The sequence below is a fragment of the Marmota marmota genome, unplaced genomic scaffold, assembly GCF_001458135.2.
Source record: "Marmota marmota marmota unplaced genomic scaffold, marMar, whole genome shotgun sequence".
NCBI classification, from domain to species: domain Eukaryota; kingdom Metazoa; phylum Chordata; class Mammalia; order Rodentia; family Sciuridae; genus Marmota; species Marmota marmota.
The window spans coordinates 618,784-642,528 of NW_025999896.1; the positions used below are offsets into that span (position 1 = coordinate 618,784).

At 52.6% G+C, this 23,745-nt stretch overlaps 4 protein-coding genes and 1 long non-coding RNA gene across 7 annotated transcripts; 3 read left to right on the top strand and 2 right to left on the bottom strand.

Annotated features, from left to right (window-relative positions):
• Positions 1–1,357: 1,357 nt before the first annotated feature.
• On the top strand, positions 1,358–4,145 carry Eif5a (eukaryotic translation initiation factor 5A). The gene is made up of 5 exons (XM_015504401.2): positions 1,358–1,576; positions 2,753–2,857; positions 3,046–3,177; positions 3,265–3,338; positions 3,506–4,145. The coding sequence occupies exons 1-4, from the start codon at positions 1,412–1,414 to the stop codon at positions 3,325–3,327; spliced, it is 465 nt and encodes a 154-aa protein (XP_015359887.1). The 5' UTR covers positions 1,358–1,411; the 3' UTR covers positions 3,328–3,338; positions 3,506–4,145.
• Gps2 (G protein pathway suppressor 2) lies at positions 3,814–7,017 on the bottom strand. 3 transcript variants are annotated; one of them, XM_048797966.1, is made up of 11 exons: positions 6,881–7,017; positions 6,521–6,683; positions 6,098–6,207; positions 5,904–6,016; positions 5,695–5,774; positions 5,532–5,614; positions 5,184–5,337; positions 4,997–5,077; positions 4,833–4,912; positions 4,653–4,748; positions 3,814–4,492 (listed from the first exon to the last, which is right to left on the bottom strand). In XM_048797966.1, exons 2-11 carry the CDS (start codon positions 6,612–6,614, stop codon positions 4,409–4,411), a joined length of 975 nt encoding a protein of 324 aa, XP_048653923.1. In that variant the 5' UTR covers positions 6,615–6,683; positions 6,881–7,017; the 3' UTR covers positions 3,814–4,408. The 3 variants fall into 3 exon arrangements, with proteins under 3 accessions (XP_048653923.1, XP_015359886.1, XP_048653922.1); XM_015504400.2 differs by having other exon boundaries at positions 4,997–5,086; XM_048797965.1 differs by having other exon boundaries at positions 4,997–5,086; positions 6,873–6,966.
• Positions 7,018–7,086: 69 nt separating this feature from the next.
• LOC125615023 lies at positions 7,087–11,398 on the top strand. The gene is made up of 2 exons (XR_007345590.1): positions 7,087–7,201; positions 10,840–11,398. It is a non-coding gene; the product is annotated as an uncharacterized LOC125615023 (long non-coding RNA).
• Positions 7,163–19,523, bottom strand: Neurl4 (neuralized E3 ubiquitin protein ligase 4). The gene is given in 30 exon segments (XM_015504399.2): positions 7,163–7,844; positions 8,422–8,587; positions 8,682–8,794; positions 8,949–9,093; positions 9,204–9,311; positions 9,412–9,499; positions 9,611–9,790; positions 10,135–10,293; positions 10,912–11,076; positions 11,241–11,402; positions 11,494–11,592; positions 11,691–11,915; positions 11,986–12,131; positions 12,455–12,586; positions 12,679–12,848; positions 13,446–13,524; positions 13,613–13,689; positions 13,771–13,969; positions 14,075–14,237; positions 14,361–14,446; positions 14,769–14,950; positions 15,206–15,470; positions 15,598–15,670; positions 16,785–16,873; positions 16,965–17,076; positions 17,237–17,535; positions 17,658–17,723; positions 17,963–18,407; positions 19,228–19,484; positions 19,487–19,523. Coding segments are annotated over 30 exon segments (4,677 nt in total). The 5' UTR covers positions 19,509–19,523; the 3' UTR covers positions 7,163–7,639.
• A 1,697-nt stretch (positions 19,524–21,220) lies between these two features.
• Positions 21,221–22,363, top strand: LOC107158064 (protein phosphatase inhibitor 2-like). The gene is made up of 3 exons (XM_048797967.1): positions 21,221–21,614; positions 21,730–21,801; positions 22,036–22,363. The coding sequence occupies exons 1-3, from the start codon at positions 21,532–21,534 to the stop codon at positions 22,145–22,147; spliced, it is 267 nt and encodes an 88-aa protein (XP_048653924.1). The 5' UTR covers positions 21,221–21,531; the 3' UTR covers positions 22,148–22,363.
• Positions 22,364–23,745: the final 1,382 nt, after the last annotated feature.

The following is a 23,745-nucleotide window of genomic DNA, read 5'->3' on the forward strand; positions in this document are numbered from 1 at the left end:
GGGAGGCAGCGAGTCGCTGGCTGGCGCAGCGTTGGGAGGGGCACTCGCGCACCGGAGTGCCCCCATGGCAAGCTGCCCTCGGGGTCGGAGGCCGCATGGCCGAATGTGGACCGGGTCCGCATGGCAGCGCCGGGACCCCTCCCCCCAGGTCCCGGCCACCGGAAGCCCCGGGCGGCCACATGGTGGGCGGGAGCCGGCAACCCCCGGCGCAGGGAGAGCTCGTCCTCCCGGGCGTCAGAGGGAACCTGGAATTTTGGATAGTGGGAGAACCTTAAGGACTAGTTTTCGATCACCCCGGAGGGCCAGCTGCAGGCATATGTTAGCGTTCCTCAGCCTCATGGGAGCCTGGAGCTTTTCTCCCAGTCTTCACGTGAAGTGAGGCGGTCAGCCAGGTGTAAGTGGCACTCTTACAACTGCGAGACCCGGAGAAATTGGGAAACTAAGAGCGATTGGACATGAGTTCTCCTCTCTAGGCACGTGCCGACAGCGCCTTAAAGTCCGGGACAGATGAGTTCCCCACCATGATATGCTGTCTTCACTTTGTCACTAATAGTCTTTCTCGTGTCTAGTTTTGGGAGTAACTTGGTTTCAGAGTTCCTAATTCTCGGCCTAGTGTGATTTTTACTACTCACTACTACCAACCCTTCGCTTTCATTTTATTGTCATTCACCACCCCCTACTCTCTCACTTTCTGACTGCACAGGACGGGCCTAAAAAGTCGACAGCACCGATGCATCCTGGGAAAAGTGGGCGGGCCCTCGAGGAGAGGCTGGGTTCCCTTTGGGAACTGAGATCGAGGTGTTTGGCAGGGGGATGGTTTAGGAAACTACTTTCACCCCCTTGACTGCAAGTGCATGTTGGAGAGGCGGGAATCCCCCAAAGAGGCCTTGTGGTTTCCTGTACCAGTGACTGGCTTGTGTGTGGATAGGGGTGGGGGGGGTGTAACAGCCGGGTGGGGCCTTGTCCTCCGGTTTCCACCCTCCCCCTACACACATTAGCCCCACCCTTTTGCTGGCTCATAGCTGCTCACCTAATTATAGCTCTGGCTAAGTGTGGGGAAGAGGGGTGGTTGGTTTCAGTGGCAAGTAACACCTGAGTCCTCCCCACCCCAGGAAGTAGGACTTAAGTCCCTGGATCTTTCCTTTCCCAGGTACCACTTGAACTTTAATTTGGGGGAGGATCCAGCTATTCCACCGTTACTTACACACACCAGTTCTCCAGTGTATTTGACCCCAGTCAGTAGTTAGTCCGAGAATTTTGACTTTTATTATAGGTGGATAGTGGAATAAGGGGTTGGGGAAAACAGCAGTGTTTCCAGAGAGAAATGGAATAGATTAGAGGTCCTGTTAACTTCTATCTTTACTGACCCCAGTTCTCTTCTTGGCTTTAGTTGGAATCGAAGCCTCTTAAAATGGCTGATGATTTGGACTTCGAGACAGGAGATGCAGGGGCCTCAGCCACCTTCCCAATGCAGTGCTCAGCATTACGTAAGAATGGCTTTGTGGTGCTCAAAGGCCGGCCTTGTAAGATCGTCGAGATGTCTACTTCGAAGACTGGCAAGCATGGCCATGCCAAGGTTAGACTTTCACATGTTACCTTCCCCACACCTCATATATACATAGGGCTTCTGGCAGCAAGCTGCCTTCAGTCCTGACCCCTGCCTGCCTTTAGTTGTGTGTGGGGTTTTTTGGGTTTTTTTGTTTGTTTGTTGTCTTAGTCCTTTTGTTTAGCACTCAGCCCTTATACCCATTCAGACTACACCTGCTCCCAGCCTTCAGCCTCCTTTTGTACCCCCATCATTGTCTGGTAGTCCTTTTTCTCCATCTTTGTGCCAGTCTCTTGACATTTCTTCATGGTCCTTTGACTTTTCTTCAGTTCTTTATGCTTTGGCTGTTCAGCTGTTTCTTCCTTGGTCTTGGCATTCACTTTTTTTGTTTCTTCCTTGGGCCTTTGTTAGGTACTGTTTACATCACTATGCTTGGTGAATTTCTCTGGTCCTAACACAGACTGTAGCATTCCCTTGAAAGGCTCCAGTGTGCTTGAATTTTCAAACTTCTGCTTTTCAACTGCTTCTTTCTGCAGTTCTACCTTTCCCTTTGGAATTCTGATGCAGTCTCCATTTCCCTCTACCTGCCCATGCCCACTCCTTGAATTCCTTGAGCCTCCCTGTTTTCTCTGGTCTTAGTGTTCTCACTAGTGCTTCCCTTGTCACCTCAGAGTTTTTCTTTTTCCTCAGAAATTAAACCTGATTCATTCTTGTTGAATTTCTTGTGGTTTTATTGACTTGACATTGATCCTGCTAATGCGTAGCTCTTTCTCTAGTTTTCTTACTCCCTAACTATACGTAGTTCTTTTTGATCTTGAAGTTTGTTTTTCCCCAATTCTTTTAACAGACTTTTTTCCCCCTTCTACCTTATTCTCAAAATTCTCAGCCCCTTACATGGGTGTCCAGAAACTCTTCCAGACTTTTGCCAAGGATTCCTCCCTCGGATCCTAACATTCTCTGTCAGTGTTTTCTGATAAGGTAATGGACTTCCCTACACCTCCTCTACCACCTTGACCTGTGGTGGTCTTTTAGCCTCAGAATTTGTTTTTTGTTTTTGGCTTTAGTATTTCTTGGTTCATTTCCAACTTTGCTTGTCTTTGCCCTAACAAGGTAGACTGACTTCCTTCATCAGCTAGTAACTACATGAGCCTTTATCTCCTCCGTCCTAGAGTTGGTTGGGTTTCTCTTTGTGATGCATATACACAGGTCCACCTGGTTGGTATTGACATCTTTACTGGGAAGAAATATGAAGATATCTGCCCGTCAACTCATAATATGGATGTTCCCAACATCAAAAGGAATGACTTCCAGGTATGTAGGTGTACAGGATGAGGATGGGTTAGTGGTTCATGGGTGCAAAATACAGATTGACCAGAAGTTGTGGGAGAGGAGGGAGAGAGGGTATTTGATATTTTGCTCTTGTTCCAAATTGTTCATCAGACCCTTTATCCTCAGCCTACCTGAGCCTGTCTTCAACTTCCTTCTCTGTTTGCCCCCAGCTGATTGGCATCCAGGATGGGTACCTATCACTGCTCCAGGACAGTGGGGAGGTGCGAGAGGACCTTCGTCTGCCCGAGGGAGACCTCGGCAAGGAGATTGAGCAGAAGTATGACTGTGGAGAAGAGATCCTGGTATGCTGTTCTCTTCTCCCTTGTATGCTCAGCTTTGCTGTTTCTCCAACTTCGGGTATCTCCTAACTATCCTTTTTTCTTCTCCAGATCACGGTGCTGTCTGCCATGACAGAGGAGGCAGCTGTTGCAATCAAGGCCATGGCAAAATAACTGGCTCCCAGGTGAGTGACAAAGCCCCCACTGTCCCCCTTTACATATTTTGTTCTGATCAAATTTATTTCTGATCTTTTAATCATGCCAGGCTTGCTTTCTGTCTCCTGGTCCTGTTCTCTCCACCCTTGTTGAAGGTATTAATTATTCTGTTTTACTTGGTTTGTCTCTTACTCAGGGTGGCAGTGGTGGCAGCAGCGATCCTCGAGCCTGCAGAGGCCCCTCCCCCAGCCAGGTCCTGCTGTGGCTGGACCCTTGGCTGGACGACTCCTACACAATTTATTTGACGTTTTATTTTGGTTTTCCCCACCCCCTCAATCTGTCGGGGAGCCCCTGCCCTTCACCTAGCTCCCTTGGCCAGGAGCAAGGGAGCCATGGCCTTGGTGAAGCTGCCTTCCTTTTCTCCCCTTGCACTACAGTTCTGGTGGGGGAGAAAGGATGGGTACTGCTTGTGGTTTAGTTTTTTTTTTTTTTCTTTTTTTTTTAAAATTCAATTTGGAATCAGAAAGCTGTGGATTCTGGCAAATGGTCCTTGTGTCCTTACCCCCCACTTGTCCTTGGTCTGGTCCCCTATTCCCCCATAGCCCTTTCAACCAAGCACCAACCCTACAGAACAGGGACCAGCCCCCTCCCCTGCCTGTATCTCTCCCCAAATCCCTTCATTGGGGAGGGAAGAGGAGGAGAGGGGAGGGGACCTGCCCCCTCCTCAGGCATCTGGGAGGGCCCTGCCCCTATGGGCTTTACCCTTTCCTGCGGGCTCTCTCCCCGACACATTTGTTAAAAATCAAACCTGAATAAAACTACAAGTTTAATATGAAGCCCCCCAAGTCAGCTGCTTATTTGAATTAAATGGGTATTTGTTGACTGGAAATAATTGGCAGAATAGACTTGTTAATCTACCAGCCATCCCCCCCACCCTCCAAGCAGCCTAGGCATATTCCAGACAGCTGGGTGGGAAGTGACACAAACAGCAGCAGCCAGGGGCAGTGGCAGGTAGATTTTATTGGCCTGGGACATAAAGGGAATAAAGACCCTCACTCGTGGGGGATGGAGGGATGGGGTTGAAGACATAATTTGATGGTCACTTGTGGTAGAATCTTGGGTTCTGGCTGTGTTGGATGAAGGGGAGCCGAGGGCCAGGTTGGCTGGTAGTGGCAAAGCCTGACTGGATGGTGATGAAAGGAGGGTTTTGTCAGTGAATATACCCTCCCTTCCACTTAACACCCCTCCTGATACACACACTGAAGGAGGAGGGGACAACCAAAAAGAGTGAGCCACCTATCCTGTTTGTTTGGTAGTGTTGGGATATTGGTTACCATCCTTACCTTTCCTGCTGGTTGCATCTGCACAGGGAGCTGGGGGGAGGCAAGGAGTCCAGGGGCTGGATGCAGAGCCTGGGGGTGCATGGGGCGCAGGGAGGACTGCAGAGGACAAAGTTACCTGAAGCACACTGGGGATCCCCTTAGCCTAGCCCTTCCTCCAACCTCCCAAGGCCCTTTACTTACTGAGTCAGAGAAGCCAGTCTGCTGGTTAGCATGCTCCATCTGCTTTTGCAAGGACAGGGCACCACCAGGCTGGAGGAACCCTACGTGGGGAAGAGAGGTGTGTGAAAGAAGAGAATGAGGCAGGTAGGACCTGTGGAGCTAGGGGTTACTGCCTGGGATATTACCTGTTTGGGTGGGCTGAAAGTGGCCATGCACGGCATAGGGCTGTGGCTGTGGCTGAGATAGGTACTGCACTGCAGGAAACGCTGAAGGCGCTGAGGAAGGGAGGAGGCATGCCCGTTAGAATTTCTTTTTGCTCTACCCTTACCTGTGGGCTTTCAGGAAAGCCACCCCATTCTTCCCATTACTCACCTCTGAGCTGCTGACTAGGACTATAGGCTGGCTGTGTGGGTCCATAGTGAGGTGGGGGCTGAGCAGTCCCATAAGCACCACCTGGACTTCCTTGGAATTGCCCATGCTCTGGAGTCCCTGGGAAAGCAGCTGCTGAGCCCACATAGTGCCGGGTCTAAGGAGGAAGGGAGAACTGATTGTAAAGTCCTTAAAAACAAACTCAAGGACTTCTGTATACATCGTTGCCCTACTTGCCCTTTCAATAAGTGCTTGGTTATGTTTGTGACTTGAACACTGGTGACCAGGATGCCTGGGATGAAGCAGTAAAGAGAAGAAATAGAGCTATACACTCAAATCCATTTTTCTCACCGTGAGTACTTGGGGTCCAAACATCTGTTTAGCTCTGTCAGCTGCCATGAGGGTGCCTGGGCGATTATGTCCTCCAGGGCTCCCTAGAAAGGGAGAGGGATTTTGTGATGCCTCAACCTCCAAGAGGAGCCACTTTCTGTCAAATGGTTTCTTTAGTCCTTACCCTGCATGCTGAGGAGGTGAGTTCCTGTGTGAACAGTCAGGCTCTGCTGGTATGCAGCTGATGTCAAAGTGGTCAGGTCACTGGAGTGAAAGGAAGGATAGGTGAAAACCAAAGGGCAGTTACCCCCTTTTTGCCATTAAACATTGATTCTTTTGTTACCCAATCCACCTTATCCCAATTTTACTTTTAGCTCTCTGATCCGATCCCACCTCTGCTCCTTTCGCCTCCGTTTTTCTTCCTCATGTAAAACTTTCTTGAGCTGCAAAAAAAGTTGGTGCTTCTCTTCCTGTAGGGCCAAAAGCTTTTCCTGCAACTTGAGAATCTGGAAGGGAAGGGGAAAGGAGATAAGACAGGGAGAACCAAGGGGAAAAGCCAGAGCTTGGAGCAATCAGGGACAGCTTACTTGTTCCTTGGTCTCCTCTAGTGACATTCTCTCTTCCATCTCCTTTTTCTTTCTTCTCTCCTGTTCTTCCTTCATCTTCTGTTCCATCATCTTGTCCACCTCTTCCTCCTCTGGAAAAATCAGCCAAAATGAAGTGGCAAGGTGGTGAAACTAATGTTTTTTGAGACTGAAAATCGGCAAAGGCCACTTATCCCGCCATTATCCCACCACTTGTGAACTTGGCAGTAGCTCTCCAAGGTCCTACCCATCTCTGGCTTCTGGAACTTGGACCAGGCCTCTACTCCCACACTAATGGGGGGCTGTTCCCTCCCTCCCTCTAGCTTCGCCTGCGGGCGCACTGCTCAGCCCGTGGGTGGGGGTAGTCCTGGGGCAGCTGAGACACCTTAGCCATGCGTATGTTCTATCGCTCTGGCCCCAGCTCACCCTGCCGCTTGCGCTCCCGCTCCATCATGATGTGCCGGTGCAGCGCCCTGGCCATGGCGTTGGAAAGCTTGGGACGTTCCAGGAGCGCGGGCATGGTGCTGTCGGGGGCGCTCGGACCGCGGGCGCCCGGCTCTGTCACTGACTGCCAGACCTCAGACGGTGCCTGCAGGGAGGCGGAAACTGAGCCGGGACGAGGCGGAAGCCTGTCGGTGCGGTCAGCTCTCGGACCGGGTCACGTGTTTCGGGGGCACGCAGCTCTGCCGGGTCACAGCCCCAGCGCATGATGGCCGCACAGGGTCCATGGTTCGGCGCCCCCGCCCCTCCCTCGAACCCCCGGGGTATCGACCCCTACCTACTCACCTTCTAGATGCTCTCTCCGCGGCCTCTGGCGCGCCTTGGCCTTAGCGTCACATCCGGCGACCCGAACGAATCCTTCCGGAGTCACGGCGGCGACCAGCCTTGCGGGTTGGACAGGAAGGAAATACGGAAGCGCGCGGGGACGGATGCCCGCGAGTCCAAACTCGGTTGTGGCAGCTGGGATCTGGGCAGGCTCCAGCTGCGTGCCAGCCGCCCTTCATTTCACCGGGCGGCCCTGGGACCGCGGGCTCTTGGGGGCGCGCGAGACAGAGGCTGAGGCGGATGCTCTGAGACCGTATTTATTGGCTCCTTAGAAATCAGTCGGTAACAACTGTACAGAGGGCCCGCGGCTTCCCCCGCCCGCCCTTCCTTCCCCACTCCCGCCCGATGGCCCCGGAAAAAGCAGCTTCGTGTGGGCTCAGGGAGAGACTCCTCTGGGATTCACAGTAACCAGAAACAAAAACGGAAATAAATTAAGTGATGTTGGGGAGGGGAGTAACAGGGAGTCGTGTTCCCCAAATCAGTGCATGAAGGAAGGACCCAGGGCCTGGAATGGGCTCCCCACGAGCTCCCTCTCGTTAGAGGACGCTGTGCTGGACCCCTGGACATGGAGAGGTGCTCCACTTCCTTTCTGAATCTGTCCTGCGTCTGCTAGGACAGCACCTGTGCATGCCGTGAGTCACTGGAATGAGGTGATGGCAGTCATCACTCAGAGTCCAGGGCCGAGGCCCAACTGTGCTTGTAGTAGTGGTGTCTCACCCTTCATTCCACCCGCACCAGGAGCGCATAGAGGAGTGTGGCCCCCTTCTCCTTAGTGACCCACTCAAGTTCTGCTGGGCTGAAGTGAGGGTCAGGAGGTTCTCTGAGGGCAGCAGAAGGGGGGCCAGGGGTGTAGGAGCCAGGACGCACACACACCTGGAACGCCACCTGAGCCTGGTGCGTCCGCTGGGATTTGGGATCCCGGAATCTGTCAAAAAGTAGAAGCCAAGAGTGAGGCCTTTGGCCCCCTCACCATTCTACCTTCCTAACTGCTCACCACACAGGCCTGCTGTTCCTTGGAAGTATTCTCATCACTAAGTGCTAAATTCCAGCAGTTTTCTACTTGCAATGCTTTTCCTCCCCAAAGACTGCTTAGCAATCTCCTTCCCTGCCCTCCTCATAGCTTTGCTCAAACCTCACCTTTTAATGAACGCCTATCCTGACATCCTATTTAATATGCCCACTCCAAGCGCAATGCTTATCACTCCACTCTCCTTTTGTTTCCATACTACTTTTCACCCTTAAAAATCCTAAAGACTCATTATGTATAAACATTCTAGAGAAGGTAAGTTACAACAGAGTAAGGTTCCTTTCTCCTTCACTCAGATAGCATGTGGTAAGTGGTACCTTCAATGAATGAGTGAAGAAAGGGCTCAGGTGGAGGAGCAACTAACAAGCCAGGGTATGAGATGGGAGACAAATCATGAGGATCCAAGAGGTTCTAGGACCCCGTCTAGGTTGAAAACCCCAGAGCCACCCCCCCCCCCCCCATCTTGTGTACTCACTGCACTTTGGAGGCTAGGGTCTCGGCCCCAGCATATTGAAGGGAGGGGGAAAGCAGCACTGGAGGGGGCTGCTCCTCCCGGGGAGGTGCACAGTTCTCACCAGGCTCCTCAAACCCCACCCCAGGTTCTCCCTTCAAGGGCCGGCAACTCAGGATGGAGGCAGTACCTGCAAGGAGAGCTGGGTGGGTCAGGATGGCCCTTGTGATTCCTCCCAGGGACCCCAAGCTAGGGCTTCCCTGTCCCTGCTTGCTCTACAGTACCTGCTCCCAGCTCCCCTCGGTCCAGCACTCTCCGTACAGCTGCCACATTGCTCCCATGATATGCCATGTGCCACTTCTTGGTTAGTGTCCCAGCTTCCAGATGGGGATTCACTCTAAGAGAACAAAAGCAGACAGGACAAAGGTCACTGGCTTCCCAAGGTCATTCCCTACTCAGGAAGTTCTACCAGTTTTTACATGCACCCGCTGGGATTCTCTTATGAGGGCAAAAAGCAATAGGGAACATGTATGGCTTTGGCTCATACATACCTGAGGTTGAACCTGCACCAGCCAAAGGGCAGGGCGTATTCCCGGGGAGGCTCCCCTCGGCGCCTGTGGGTCTCATCTCCTCGAAGCTTCCGACAAGACTCACAGTAGCACAGGCTACGTTTCGGCGGAGGTATGAAATAATCCTCTGTGGGACAGTGAGTGTCCAGCTTGGTGCTATGGTTCCCACCCTGGGTCCTGCTGCTGCCCTCCAGCTGGCCATAGAAATGAGGCAAATTCTGGGGGGCAGGGACTCACCAGGAAGCAGCAGCAGTTCTTGGAAGCGGGAGCAAAGGGCATGATACTCGCAACTCTTTAGAGGGCTAGCAGCAGGCTGTGGACCCCAGCACACGCTCTCTTTAATACCTGAGGGAATAGAGGGGGCAGAGGTCACAGAAGCTGGGCTAGAAGGATTGGAATGGGGCAGGTGGGGGTGTAGGATCTTGGTCCCTTCAGGTTGGCACACCATCCACCATGTCTGCTTTTTCCATGTCCCCTTGGGTTCCAGCACTCTTTCCACTGGCAGCCCCTGGTTCAGGGCTCACAATTGTCACCTGTAGAGGAAAGGGGTGGTCAGCCAAAGCTTTCTCAACCCCCAAGGGCTGCTGATTTATGTACCTCAACTTCCCAGTCTCCCAGGCACTGCCTCCCCCATTGCCACTAACCTGCTCACACTGCCCATAGAGGTCCACAAGTGCATGACAAGGCTGGGGCACATCTGGCACAGCTACCCCATGGTCCACCCCATTGACATGGAGATGCAGTCCTCCAGAGCTGTCTAGCCGCAGTCCCAGGATGGTGCCTTCAGGACATGTGTCCAGATTTGGCCCAAACTTCTCACAGATCTGGGAGGAGAGACCTACTGTCTTCAGACTTCCATCACCAGCAGACATCCCACCTTTCACTCTGCTTTCAGTTTTCTGTCCCTGGGCTTTGTCTCCAACCTTGCTCACTGCCTAGGCTCTACCCCCACTTCCATAACTGTAATACTGTCAACTGCGTAGGAGGAAGCAGTAGGGCTGAGACTGACCAGATAAGGACACTCATACCCTTGCCCCTGCCCCCCACCAACTTCCACCCTCTTCGGATCTGCTATCCTACAACCAGGACTATGAGTTCTACTTCTTCCTTTTGTCCAACTCCTCCCTACTCAAGAGACCTGACCCTCTCTCTCTTCTCCCTCACTCACCTTGAGACCATTGTGGAAGACACCACGGCCCCGCAGTAGCCAGGCTGCCCGTTTGAGGGCACAAGCAGAAGCAGGGAAGTTGAGCCTCTCAGGTGGGCAGGTGATGACTCCCAGGACAAGGGAGGATGTCCACTGTCGGTTCAGGAAGTCTATCCGCACCTACAGGAGAAGGAACTACTCCACAATCACAGCCTTCTGGGCAGAGGCCACCTACCTGCACTGCAGAACAAGGATCTCACCCCAGCCAGGAAGGGAATATACTTCCAAAAGAGTTGCCTGGGCCACTGTCCTTTCTGATTCTTGGAGAGACCAGAAACTATAAAGTCATATTTTTTTAAATATTTTTTTTTTAGTTGTAGATGGACACAATATCTTTATTGGCATCCTCACACATGCCAGGCAAGCCCTCAACCACTGAACTACAACCCAAGTCCCTCTCCCTCCCCTCTTTTTTTTTTTTTTTTAATATTTATTTATTTACTTTTAGGTGTAGATGGTCACAACGCCTTTATTTTTATATGGTGCTGAGGATCGAACCTGGGTCCTGCCCACCTGTGCTAGGCGAGCACTCTACCGCTGAGCCACAATCCCAGCCCCCCTCTCTCCCCTCTTTAAGCCTTGGTCTTACTATCACCTCTATAAGGATTCTTGCTACTAAGGGCTTCATTGACCTGGCTAACTTCTGACATATCTTTTGTTTTGCAGCAGAAAGGCCCTTTCCCGAGGGTTGTTCATGGCTGGAGCAAGAGGAGCTGGGAACATGGAGGCAGGGCACACCTGGACTAGCAGCTGGGGCACCAGGGGCTGGCTGATGACAACGATGCCCTGATTATAGCTGGCCACCCGTGTAGCTGTACGGTTTCCATTGGACAAGAGGATATTCTTCCCATGGTTCTCCAGGAACTCAAAGGCTGCAGGCATAATACCAACTTGATTCTGGCCCTGGTGTGGAAGAAGAGACAATGCTGCATGAGGGGCCAATAGCAGGCCTGATCCACCCCACTGGAGCATACACAGAGCTCAAGTGTGAGCCTCTGCCCTGCAATTGGAGAATCTGGTGTACAATGGCCATTAATTGGCCAGCAGCCCCTGCTGTAGCCTCTTACGCCCAGGCCATGATCCTCGCCCTCGTCATCCTCCTCGCCTTCACTGCCGGTGTCTGAGCTGGGGGAAGGAGGTTGGGTGCCTTCTGGCTCCTCCAGCCTTGTGGAACTGACAATGGACACACTGCGTACTGGCCCATATAGATCCAATACAGCCCACACATTCTAGAAATATAAGACTCAGAAAGTCAGAAATCAGCACAAAGCTTCCACCCCAGAGCCCACTCTCAGGACCCAAGGAAGCTATTAGGTGTACCTTGGCAATGCCAGTGGCTGCAGGCCCCATATCCTCTCCATCTACCAGGATGTGCATTGTGTCATCTGCTCCTCGACGAATGCCTACACGGCTACCCACCTAGGTCCAACGTGGGAAAAAGACAAATGTTCAGCCCACCTCTCTCTGATACTCCATTCCCAACCCCTCACCAGCTGCTCCAGAGTCAGGTGCTTCACCCCAAGTCTCTCTAGATTCCGGCCATAGTTCATCCTCTGGAGCTGCCCATCACGCCTCACTTCACAGCTGGAGACCATCCAGGTAGGTTTAGTCCGGAGCTCTGGCAGGGAAGGCGGCAGCCCTGGGCCACTGCCTGCTCCAGGTCCCATTTCCCCTGGTGCCAGTGTGGTCAGTCCTAGCCGGAGGGAACCTGCCCATTTCTCATCTAGCTCTTCCACTTTTACCTATGAGAAAGAAAACATTAGTTGGCTATGATGATGGGCCAATAGCACCCCACCCATCTCCACAGCCCACCTCAAAAACTTCCTCCGCCTTGAGCTCCTTGGTGCTGAAGACAAGGCCGTGAGCATAGCCAGTGGCACGCACTGCCCTTGTGCCATCCTCCTCTATAGTGACATTCTTGCCACAAGTACTATGAAATCGGTGAGCCACACCAGCCACTATGGATAGAGAAAGGAGTAAGATTAGGGCAAGTTCAAATAGTATAGAGAGTAAAACTTTTAAGATGAAACAACAAGTAGACAATAAGGCTCCCTCCATCATTACTGCTCAGAACCTCCTGACCCGTCTTTTCACCACAAGAATCATTTCCAAACCTGGAATGGCTAAGGCATGGTATGCAGCCCCTGGGTGGCATGGAAGTGTCCAGGTTCTATGTTCCAGGTATACTCCCCAACCCTCCTAACTGCTTATCCTATGGGGCTGTTCCCTCCCATATCCTGTAGCATCCTTGAACAGGATCCTTCAGGCCCACAGTAGGTACCTGGGGAGTGTAAGGGGAATGACTTCTCAGTGGCAGTGTTGCTAGTCGCCAGGCTATTGTCCATGGGGCCGGTGGCATTGGTGATAGACACTTGGACACATTGGCCATAGAGATCTACTACTGCATACACCTCTGCATAGGAAAGGAGGGTGTCAGAAACCTGAGAGCCCAGGCAGCCTGAGCTGAGGGTGGCTGGCCAGAAGCCACAGAGTAGTCACCTTTACCCGGAGGCAATCCTGAGCAGGCAGCGCCTTGGTCCTGGCCATTGATGAAGTAGTGCAGATCACCCTTGGCAGTTCGCATCATGCCAATGCGTGCACCTGTGCCCAGTGCATCCAGGTCACACCCATAGTTGTTGCGCATTGTGTTACCATCTTGCATGATGGCTGTACCACTGTGGAACAGCAGAAGGGGTGGGTCAACTTCCTTGCTTCATCCCCACATCCCCTGCTCAGTTTCTGCATGTAAGAACCCTTCAGTCAGCCAGGAGCAGTGGCACATGCCTGTAATCCCAGCTGCTCAGGAGGGTGAGGCAGAATAGCAAGTTCAAAGCCAGCCACAGCAATGTAGTGAGGCTCTAAGCAACTTATCAGAGACCTATCTCTAAATGAAATATAAAAAAGGGGTGGGGATGGGGCTCAGTGGTTAAGTGCCCGTGGGTTCAATCCTCAGTAACAAAAAAAATAAATAAATAAAGAGCTCTCCAGTGCCTTGGATGTGGGGGAGGAATATGTCTTGATCTTGGCCCAACATATAATTCTGTCCTCCTTGCCCTGAGATCTCCCCAAGGAAAAGCAAAGACTCCCCTAAAAGGAAGGAGGCTGGAGCCCCTGAAGACTAGAGAGGGATTCCCAAAATTTAACAGAAGAGGCAGTCATATCCCCTAAGTCTGCCATTGTTGGTAACCATTATAGGCCCAAACCCTGATTCCCTGAACCTAGCCAGCTCGACTGAGCCCCACCAAACTGGTCCCAAGAGAAGGCAACCCAACCTCAGCATCCATGTATCATAGTCAATGTCTGTCATGGTGTTGGGGAATTCGAGGTCTTCGGGTCGAATAGCAGTAACTCCTGGGAAGAAGCAGGGAAAGGTCAAAGCTAACTCTCCAGGATACAGGCATCCACATGCCATAACCCACTCATAGATAACCCCTCTCACCAGCTTCAATGGAGCCTGACCAGCGGTCCACCATCTTCTGAATGACAATTTCAAACAGCTCTCCATCCCGAAGGGCCCTGCCAGGGAAAGTGGCAGTCATTGAGGTCCTACTTAGGGAAGCAGAAGTATAGTGGGAATATAAAAGTTCAGGGACTGACCGGTTGGAAATGACAATGGCATCATTGAACTCGCTGCGGCAGTTGTGCCGGAGTGCAGTACGACCTCCATTAGTAATGACGGCATTACTTCCATGCAGCTGGTGGAAGCGTAGGTCAGAACCTCCAGCCCCTGAGGATGGGGAGCTTGGAGATACCTGGTTGTTTCCCTCAGGGAGTGGCTCAGGGACTGGAGGCACCTCTGCAGGAATGGACATCACCTGTTAGGCTTCCAGGTGTCTCTAAGGCTTGCTAAGGCCTCCTATGGCCACCCTCACCTCCTGCCCTAGCCCAGCTAGGCCCTCACCTACGTCATCCACAATAGTGGCCTGAGCTGCCTGGCCATAGAGATCGACGACAGCATAGACGCCTGGGGGTACATTCCAGGCAGCAGGACCCTGAGTCATTCCATTGACAAAGAAGTGGAGAGTCCCATCTTCTCGCCGCACCACACCCACCGTGTCCCCTGCCTTGGAAGAAGTTGGGGCTGGAGTGAGGAGTCAGGCAGAGTTCCGGCCTGGGATGGTTCTGCATCCACCCCACCTTGCTGGCTCCCTTTCTGCTGCGCCCAGGCAATGTACCCACTCTCCCACCTTGAGGCGGTCCAGGTTGTGCCCATATTCATCCAGGATGGTTGTCCCGTTGTGCATCACCCCATTCCCAGTCATCATCCAGGTCCCTACAAGGAAAAGGAATGGCAGAGTACATGAGGGGCAAGGCAGGGCTCCTTTCCTTTACAAAGCATCCTCCATGAGACTCCTCTAAACTAAAAGCACACTGTGGCTTTCCTTTGAGATTTGGCTTTCTTCTCAGTGGACAAGAAGAACTGCAGTTTCCAAAGGTAACGACAGGCCCTGCCTTTGTGGCACTCCCCAGCCACTGGACAAATCATCATACATGTGATAAGGAAGAAAGCGGCTGGAGAACAAGGGTCAGAGCTGCAGGAACAACTTATTCCCTAGGACCCTATCCTAGCAGTTTTACCCTTCTTGGGAACTCACCAGAGCGCAAGTTGGTCATGGTGGAGGGCAACTGGAGGTAGGCAGGGTTGTGAGTAGTCACACCAATCTCAATGGAACCAGCCCATTTGTCCACCATCTTGTCTATGCGCACCTGGAATACCTCTCCGTCCCGTAGGGCTCTACTGCTGAGCACCACTCCATGATTGAAGTCATCAGTGGCACTGAGAACACAGCAAAGAGAAGTTCAGATTCTAGTACCTACTCTTGAATATGCCAAGGCTTAGCCCAGTCACACCTACCCATCAACCACTGCCCCAAGCCAACCAACCAGACCTCACGATCTGGGAGGCTTCTCACCTTTCTGTCTAGGACTTCCCAGATATGATTCCTTCTGCTTCCCCCATCACCATCCCACCCCCCACCCCCAATTCCATTAGAGCCTCTTCTGCAGGCTTCTCCCCACCCATGGGCCATACTGGGGCCTCAGGGCAGTGCGTCCCTCGTGGGTAATGGCTGCCTTCTGCCCACAATTGGGGTGGAAAAGCAGGCGCTCAGGTTCTGCCTGGGCAGCAGGAGCAGCACGTCGGAGAGCACCCTCAGGAGATAGCGCCCGCAGAATGGCATTGTTCCGGCGGAGTCGATCAGAGTGGTTGTTGTTATGAACAATGGTGACTTTCACAGCCATCCCATACAAGTCCACCACACCATACACCACTGGGGGTGTCAATGGGGTAGCCACACCTGTGGCAGAGGAAAATAAGGGTAGAAGAATCAAACACAAGAAAAGCAAGCACCAGAGAGGCAGAAGAATGAGGTCTAGACCCCATGGTAGTCCTAGGCCAGAAGCCTACTCTGAGCATCCCCTTACCCTGATCGATGCCATTAATGAAGAAGTGTAGAGCAGAATTGGACTTCCTTGTGAGGCCAATGTGGTCACCCTCCTATTAAAAGAAGAAAAATAACTCAGAATGGAACCTAGCTACAGAGAATCCTGGGGCCTTCTCATCTCACTTTTCCATAGGAATCAGTTCCCAAAGATATTCACATGAGTCTCAGTACCCTAGAGGACAGGCAGGGCAGGTCTTGGGTCCCTGTTTTCCAAACATGGCAATTTCAACATTTCCTGAATGCTCAATATAAGTCAAGAACAGAGTTAAACCATTTTACAAACATCAACTTCTGTTATGGTTTAATATTAAGTGTCCCCTCAAAAGTCATGTATAAGACAGTAAAAGAAAGTTTAGAGGGCTGTGGCTGTGGCTCAGTGGTAGAACGCATGCCTTGCACATATGAGGCACTGGGTTCAATCCTCAGCACCACATAAAAATAAATAAAGGTATTGTGTCCATCTATAACTAAAAATATATTTTAAAAAAAGGAAGTTTAGAGGTGAAATGATAGTTATGAAAACCGTAGTGTATTAATCCCCTGATAGAGATTAATGAGTACTGCTTCAGGCAGAGTATAACTGGAGAAGATGGGTAATTGGGGGCATGCCTTTGGGGTATATATTTTGTGAGCTGAGCTTAGTCTCTCTCTCTGCTTCCTATTGCCATGTTCCTAATTGCTTTCCTCTGCCACTCTTCCACTATGATATTCTGGCTCCCTTCTGGCCTAGAGCAATGGAGTGGGCCGTCTATGGACTCTGAAACCATGAGCTCCCAAATAAACTTCCTCCTCTAAAATTGTTGTCAGGTCTTCTGGTCACAGCCGCAATAGCAGGAAAAATGCTAACTAAAGCAACTTTTAAATTTCCCTATACATAATAACTGCTACAGGGGCTTCAGATGTAGCTCAGTGATAGAATGCTTGCCTAGCATCTATAAAACCCTGGGTTTGATCCGCACGCTGCAAAAAAAAAGGAAAAAAAAATGTTACCACTAGGCTCATTTTAGAGCCTATTGGGCAACCCTGCCTTTTCAGAAGGGACCTCATACAAACACAAAGGGATTTGCTCTAGGCCATAGAAAAGACCTTTATGTGGTACCCAAGCAGGGTCACAAAGTACCCAGACCTTCCCTTGGAATCACCCAAAACACTGTGCCCCATCCTCACCTGCAGCTCATCCAGACTAAATTCACAGTACTCCCGGCGGGTGCCCTTGCCATTGGTTAGGATCCCACAGCCGCTCATCATGATGGTGCCTGAGCAAAAATGGATTCCTGGTTAGGGTATGGGTTTCCTTCACCTCAGTAACCCCAGGCCTATTTGTCCCATGCTGCCCAGGGTTGGTACCTGACTGGAGGTTGGTCATGGTGGCTGGGTACTCCAGGCTGTTGGGGTTGTGGGTGGTGACACCAATCTCAATAGAGCCTGACCACTTATCTACAAGCTTGTCTATCCGTATCTGGGATTGAGTGATGATAAACAGAAGGAGCAGAGAAGTTAAGTGCAGAGAAGGGAATCCCTTGGTTCTTCCCAAGACTCCACCCTCTTGGCATCAAGGGTTCAGCCCCATCTTTAGCTCCCAGAGGGTGAGGCATCAGCCAAACCAGGATCTTGCACACCTCAAACATCTCATTGTCCCGAAGTGGTCGGTTTGTCATGACGACCCCGTTGTTAAATTCATCCAGGGGCCTCCGGCGCTCAGCTGTCTTATTATTGTTGCTGAGTTTGATGAGGGTCCCACACTTCTCATGAAAGAGCAGAGCGTCATTCGAAGTAAGGATAGGCGAGGTGGCAGCACCACTAGATCCCAGCCCATCCCCTGAGGGTGGGGAGCTCAGGTTCACATTCAGGAGCCCCCCATTGTAGGCAGACAGGATGGCGTTGCTCACCACCTCAGAGAGCTCCATGCTGGCAAAGTCTACATCAGGAGGACGGAGAAGGGCCAAAATGAAGCTCTATACTCTCTCTCTCCGTACCCCACTCCTGAGGCCCCTCCCTCATTGCCCGTTCCCCTTCCCAGAGCCTCCCCAAAGCCCTCACCATTATGCGACTCAAGGCTGTTAGGAAACGTCTCCGGTCGGGCCTGCGCTGGGGACACCATGAAGGCTGGGGACCAGGTAGGATGGGAGGGGAATAACACAGTGATCTGGGTGCACTTGCGGTAAAGCCCTTGCTTCAGGACCCATATCCAGGAGACCCTCTCCTCTAGCCCCTGATCTCCCCAGTAACAGACTCAGGGTCTGAAAGGTCCTGCCCACACCCAGCCTCGATCACTACTGCATTTGCCCCACCCTGTAACCACACCCACTGCCTCACCCCTCCACCATGGCCCTGTGTTCTCTCACCTTCATCCCCAGAGGTCCCCTGTTCCGTCAAGACAGAATCTTCAGGGGGAGCCAAAGGCTCCAGGGGAGGTGTAGGGATGGGAGTAGGGGGGCTGAAGCCTGGCTCAGGGGGCAACACGGTGATCTGGGTGCACTTGCCGTAAAGGTCCACAACAGCCCATACACGGGCGGGCAGGCCTGTGGCAGCCACACCACAATCCCGCCCATTCACCCAGAGCCGCAGCTCTCCAGCAACAGTGCGCTCCACACCCACACGGTCCCCTTCGCCAAGCTGGTCCAAGTCCTGGCCATACTCTTCCAGCACAGAGCGCCCATCCCTCAGCACCGAGCAGCCTGACACTACCCACGAGCCCCCCTTCAGCCCCGTAGCACTGCTTGGGAAATCCAGCACACTGGGGTCCAACGATGTCACTCCAATTTCAATGGAGCCGCTCCAAGAGTTGACCTATGATGGGGGTGGTATAGAGAGATTTAGGATGGGCCATCACTGGGTCTCCCACCGCTAGGAAAACCCATTCCACAGGTCACTCTGCTCCCCTTTCACCACCTCTGAGGCAATAATCCAGAGATGAAGACCTATAAGTCTAGACCCTGCCTCTAATTATTTGGGCCTGCTCTCTCCTAGCAACTCTGCCCTGAACTCAGGTGCTTAGTATGGTAAACACTAAGCAGGTTAAATTCTCTGGTTCCAGCTTCCTACCTCCTCTAACTTCTCTGGGTCTCTATGGCTCTTCAACCACCACATGCTTCCTATGCCCACGCCTTTTGCTCTTGTATATCACTCTCTTCTTCCTGGTCTGATTCTCTTCTAGGATCAAGCTCCACCCAGATTCACTCTCCTCCCAAATTTTCTGTAAGACAAGTAAATCACACACCTTTCTGGCCCTACCTGAGAAACCACTGTCCTTCAGTGGTTTGTTCTTTTCTTGGTATTCCTCCCTCCTCTCATCACATATCTGATATCTCTCCATCGTCCACCCACCAAGATATTGGGCCGGGAGACCTGTTCCCTAGCCATTCTAGTAGGTGAGCGGGTGTCCCTCTCCTTGCTTCTGAGTGTTAAGGAAACTCAAGCTCTCACCTTGTCTCCTCCAGACCGAATGCTTCTGCTTCATGCTCTCCTCCTGCCCATCTCTTAGTGTCCTACAATCTGTCGGTTCCCTCTCGGTACCCAGTTATGTGGGCTTTCTGGCTGTCCTACCCCATCTTCCCCTGTTCCCCTCCCACCACCTCCACATGTCGGTTCCGTGGTCCCAGCTCTGCACCTTGCGATCGATGCGGACGGTGAAGACGCGTCCATCGCGCAAGGGTTCCCGGCTCAATACAAGCCCGTGGTTAAACTCCTGGCCCGGCTGCTGCCGCCGCGCTATACGCCCACAGGCCGAGAGGCTCACCAAGCGCCCTGTGCGCGGGTGCAGCTCCCCGTCGCTGCCGAGACCCCCGCTGGACCCCGGTCCTGGGCCGCTCCCGCAGGGGCCCCCACCCCCGCCGGGTCCTGGCCCGGGGCCTCCCCCAGAGCCCCACTCCCACCCGACCCCGCCGCCATCGCCGCTGACACCCGGGCCGCGCGACAGCCGCGCTTGGCGGCACCGTGGCAACCGCGAAGGACAGACACCCTGAGGGAATACAACCCGGGGCTGGGACCAGATATGCTTTACGGCACTATCAGGCAATGAAGCATCCCGGACTGGGAACTAATGACTACCACACGGGGAACAGAAGGACGACGGGGTCGGGAGGCTCGCTTTACGGCACGGTGAGATGACGGAGTGGCTCAGAAAGGGATGAAGACTAAGACAGGGAGCTTTTGCGACAGTGGAAAGAAGAAAAGTCCGCCACAAGCATCTTTACGACCGAAGGTTTATGGCGCCAGACGCGCTTTGCGACAGCAGAACCGACAACCCCGCCCTCGCCAGGGGAAGCGATATATTGAACTATTCGCTTTACGGCAAGGGGTGAGAGTGTTCTCTACGCGCTACACGCTTTAAAGAGCTATAAACGGGGTGACCAGGGGGCACAGAGAAACTGTAGTTTTATAAATGAAAGTCTCTGCCCTCCACACCTTTGAGATCAAAAGTGTCGCGGTCTCCCTACTTTGCATCACACTTTTCCTGAGAAGCAACGGGAGACGATTTGTGGCTGGGGGTGGGGATATTTCACGTCAAGCCCAGAATGAACTCTTTCAATCAAACTCTTAAGACTTTAAATCCACAAATAGAGTCCAAAGACACCTCGGCAGGCAGTTTCAAATTACAGCGCTAACGACTCAAAAAGATTCCGCCACGCCACTAGCAAAACCCCAGCCCAACTCTCCAAGGTTGCTGAGGTCTCCCTCCCGCTAAGGTCGGAAGGCTGTGACGTCACAATTAGGGGTTCACGCCCCCTGGTCAAGCCCCCTGGCTATGATTGGCTCATTTGGCGAGGGCGGTGATGGAGAAAGGCGGGAACAAGTTGTAAAGACAAAGACATTGGGTGGCATAAAAAGGGAAAGGCGAGCGGAGTGACTCCCAAGCCTGAGATCTCTTAAATAGAGTCTTGATTCCGTCCACCGCGGCTCTAAGGAGCAGAAGAGGAGGGGACCGGGTCCGAGCCGGAGCGTTCCCCGCCCACCGCGTAGGGGGCGTGGCTCAGGGGCGGGGCTATGTGGAACTGGAAGGCGGGGTGGGGTAGCTGAGAGTGGCCCCCTGGTGGGGCCATGGAGAGGCAGGGTTCCCTGGGACCTGCTAGAGGCTTCAATGGAGAATCACCTGGAGTGGTTACCAGGGGAGTGGCCGGAGGGGTCAGAGGAGTCGAGGCAGACACCAGATTGCCCTTCAGAGTAGCCTCGCCTAATGGTTCTGAGCCCACCTCGCACTCGGGGTGCAATGTGGTTCGCAGTCCTGGTTCAAGCCATCCCACCGAGCGGGTAGTGGCCCCCACTTCTGAGCTTAGTCAGCAGCCTGGGGAGGTTGCGGGCCACCTTGAGTTCAGCCCATCCCCTGATGCAGTCAACATTCCCTGCCCTGGATCCTGCTTACCCAGGACTTCCTGTGCCGGGCCCGGGGTCTCCAGAATGTACACCTCGGGCTGTGGTCTGCACTCTGGGTCAACTTGTTTGCACTCTGGTCCCTGTGAGGACCGGCCCAGGAGCATCCTAAAAGACAGCAGCTCCATCCTGATGCAGAAATCCGCCTGTGTGGATAAGTAAGGAGTCTAGCTCTGGGGACAGAAAGCCCAGAGACTGGAGGGAGGAGTTCGGGACACGGAGGGGGCGGAGCCATGAGGGAAGGGGCGGAGTCCTCAGAAATAGAAGTGAGACTAGGTGAAGGTAGTTAGTTGGGTGGGAGATCTGTTGTTTCAGGCCTTTGGGAGAGCAGCAGATGCCCCATAAATCCTGGCCAAATGGTACCGTAATTATCTTTGGGTCTCACCCTACCTAAAGCCTGTAAAAGGGGGTGTAAAAAAAAAAGTTTTTTGAATGACCAGAAAAATGAGGGAAGGCTGTGAGGAGGGAGGTCACTAGAAGGTCTGTCTCCTCCTCTTCTGTGTACTCTCTTCATCCCAGGAAAAAGGCTCAGCGCTGGGATGAGATGAATATCCTGGCCACTTATCACCCTTCTGATAAGGACTATGGCTTTATGAAGGTGGACGAACCCAGCACCCCCTACCGCAGGTGACCTCAGCCTCAATTTGTCAGCCTAGACTCTTCCCGTTCTAATAAGGGGGGCAGGGGAGGAGGCAGAGAAGCCTCAGGAACTAGACATTGCCTGATACCCCCTCCTCTGCAGACTGCAGGACAGTGATGAGGACCTGTTGGCAGGGTCCTCCGTCAAGGTGACTCCTGAAGTGCTAGAAGAGAGGTGAGAGTCTTTTTAGAGATCAGTTGAAGTTTGAGGTCTTCTCCTCTTTTGCCCTTGAACTTGGGCCTGAGGCACCTCTGCTTTTTTGGCCTGCAAAATGGGAGGTACCACAATTCCCATCAGGTCTGACTAAGACTGATCTGGGGGGGATCAGCCAGCTTGGTATCATCTACCACATGCCCCCATTGTTGTTCTCTCCCTTCGGTGTCCCCAACTAGTCTCCCTCCCCTTCAGGTTTGCAACAATGGACAATTTCCTCCCCAAGGTCCTCCAGTATGGTGACAATAGAAGCTCAGGAGCTGCAGACAACTTTTCCAAGACAGGTGAGATGCAGGGTGGGCACTGAAAGGAAAGGGGAGGTGGAGCAAACCTTCAGCGAGAGCCTGACAGCAAAGCCAAGCTCTCACACTGGCCCACAGACTCCTGTAATTTTGACAAGCACCGTAAGACACACTACACTGAAGGGAAGTTCCTCAAGTCTCAGAAAAACCTGCCCTTGGAACATGATGAGGACAGCTGTAGTGCCGGCATCAGCAGTGGTGTTAGAGGTGTGACTATAGAGCCAAAGCCCAGGCCTGTGGAGAGATGCTGGGCAGGAGGACTAGCCAAAAGAGTCAATGATGAAACTGACATGCTTGCCTCGAGACCCGTCCTAGATGTCAAAGGTTAGTGATGGGAGACTTCAGAGACTCAAGAGGGTTGTAGTCCAGAGCCTGTTCTAACCCATGGTCCTCTTGGACTTTCTCTTCCTCACTTCTCCACCATATTATTCCTCAGTGGGCACTGGCCCACAGCCCTGCTGTCTGGTAGGGAAGCAGTGCTGGGTGGTGATCCCAGGGAGGAAAGACCATTGGAATGGGGTCCCATTCAGGATAGCCCCCATAGCTAGCTGGCTGCTGAAGAACACAAAGTCCAAGAGAACCATGAGGGATGAAAAGGTCCCTAAAGGTTTTCTAAAAGATGAGGGTTGGTAACAGAAGAAAACGAGATGAGAACCTGGGAGTTGAGCTTCTCCCTTCTGGTAAGGTCCACCGTATGTACCTGGGAGGCATGGACACACCAAATGACCATGACTCAGATTGCTTTGGGTGATTCCTCAGATTCCTCTAGCTGCAGAAATCAGTTCCCCTCAGCTTCAACCCCCATTCCATTGGAGCAAATCGATCTGCAACGCAGGGAGTATTATAGCCAAGGAAGATACCTGAGGTCTGACTCCCACCCAGAACCTGAAGAGGACATAGAAGATGAGCAGCAGCACAGTGAGAGCTGGTGTGGGAAGCCTGGGGAGTGGGGACCCTCATCCCACAACACTTTCAGGCTCCACAGACTTGACCTTGGTCATTGAGAAACCCATAAGCACTAAGGTTCATATATTGGACCACACAGGAGGTTCCTTTAGGGATCACAAGGCCATTAAGGGCTCTGCAAAAATGACAGTGATACCACTGCAGCCTGATGAGGACACCAGGCCATCATCTCACTGTCCTGCCTCTTGGCAAATTCCATTTCTCAACCTTCCAATCCTATTAGATCATTTCATCAGCAACAGGTAAGAGAGGCCCTAAACATCCCAGAGCCCAAGGCTCATATTGTGTAGAACAGGAAACACAGAAGTTCAGAAAGGGTTGGGGACTCCCTCTAGTTTGTTACCACCCACTGGCTCCATGCTTCCTTCTTGACTCCTCTCTGCCATCTCATCCCACTCCAGGAACTACCATGTCATCCAAAGACAATAGGTCTCCAGTGACATCCAGCTGGTGTCAGTGGCTAGAGGCCAAGAGGCAGAACTGCCGAAGCCCAGGGAGCTCAGAGAGGGAACATAGACACAGCCAGAACCCTCCAACCCAGAACGGGCGCAGACATGAGCCTGGGCAGAGGCAAGGAGGTGGTTGCATTGGCCTGGGAGGCAGAGGGTCTGAGTGGGTAGGTTCTAGGGAGTTTACG

Bases quoted from the DNA above. Each gene is read 5' to 3' on its own strand.
- Eif5a (XM_015504401.2), top strand. From the start codon at position 1,412: ATGGCTGATGATTTGGACTTCGAGACAGGAGATGCAGGGGCCTCAGCC. The intron at 1,577-2,752 runs GTTAGACTTTCA...GCATATACACAG, and splicing joins GCAAGCATGGCCATGCCAAG to GTCCACCTGGTTGGTATTGA. The intron at 2,858-3,045 runs GTATGTAGGTGT...GTTTGCCCCCAG, and splicing joins TCAAAAGGAATGACTTCCAG to CTGATTGGCATCCAGGATGG.
- Gps2 (XM_015504400.2), bottom strand. From the start codon at position 6,614: ATGCCCGCGCTCCTGGAACGTCCCAAGCTTTCCAACGCCATGGCCAGG. The intron at 6,208-6,520 runs GTGAGCTGGGGC...TGATTTTTCCAG, and splicing joins GCGGGAGCGCAAGCGGCAGG to AGGAGGAAGAGGTGGACAAG. The intron at 5,775-5,903 runs GTGGGATCGGAT...CTTTCACTCCAG, and splicing joins CGGAGGCGAAAGGAGCAGAG to TGACCTGACCACTTTGACAT.
- LOC107158064 (XM_048797967.1), top strand. From the start codon at position 21,532: ATGAATATCCTGGCCACTTATCACCCTTCTGATAAGGACTATGGCTTT. The intron at 21,615-21,729 runs GTGACCTCAGCC...CCTCCTCTGCAG, and splicing joins CCCAGCACCCCCTACCGCAG to ACTGCAGGACAGTGATGAGG. The intron at 21,802-22,035 runs GTGAGAGTCTTT...CCTCCCCTTCAG, and splicing joins CCTGAAGTGCTAGAAGAGAG to GTTTGCAACAATGGACAATT.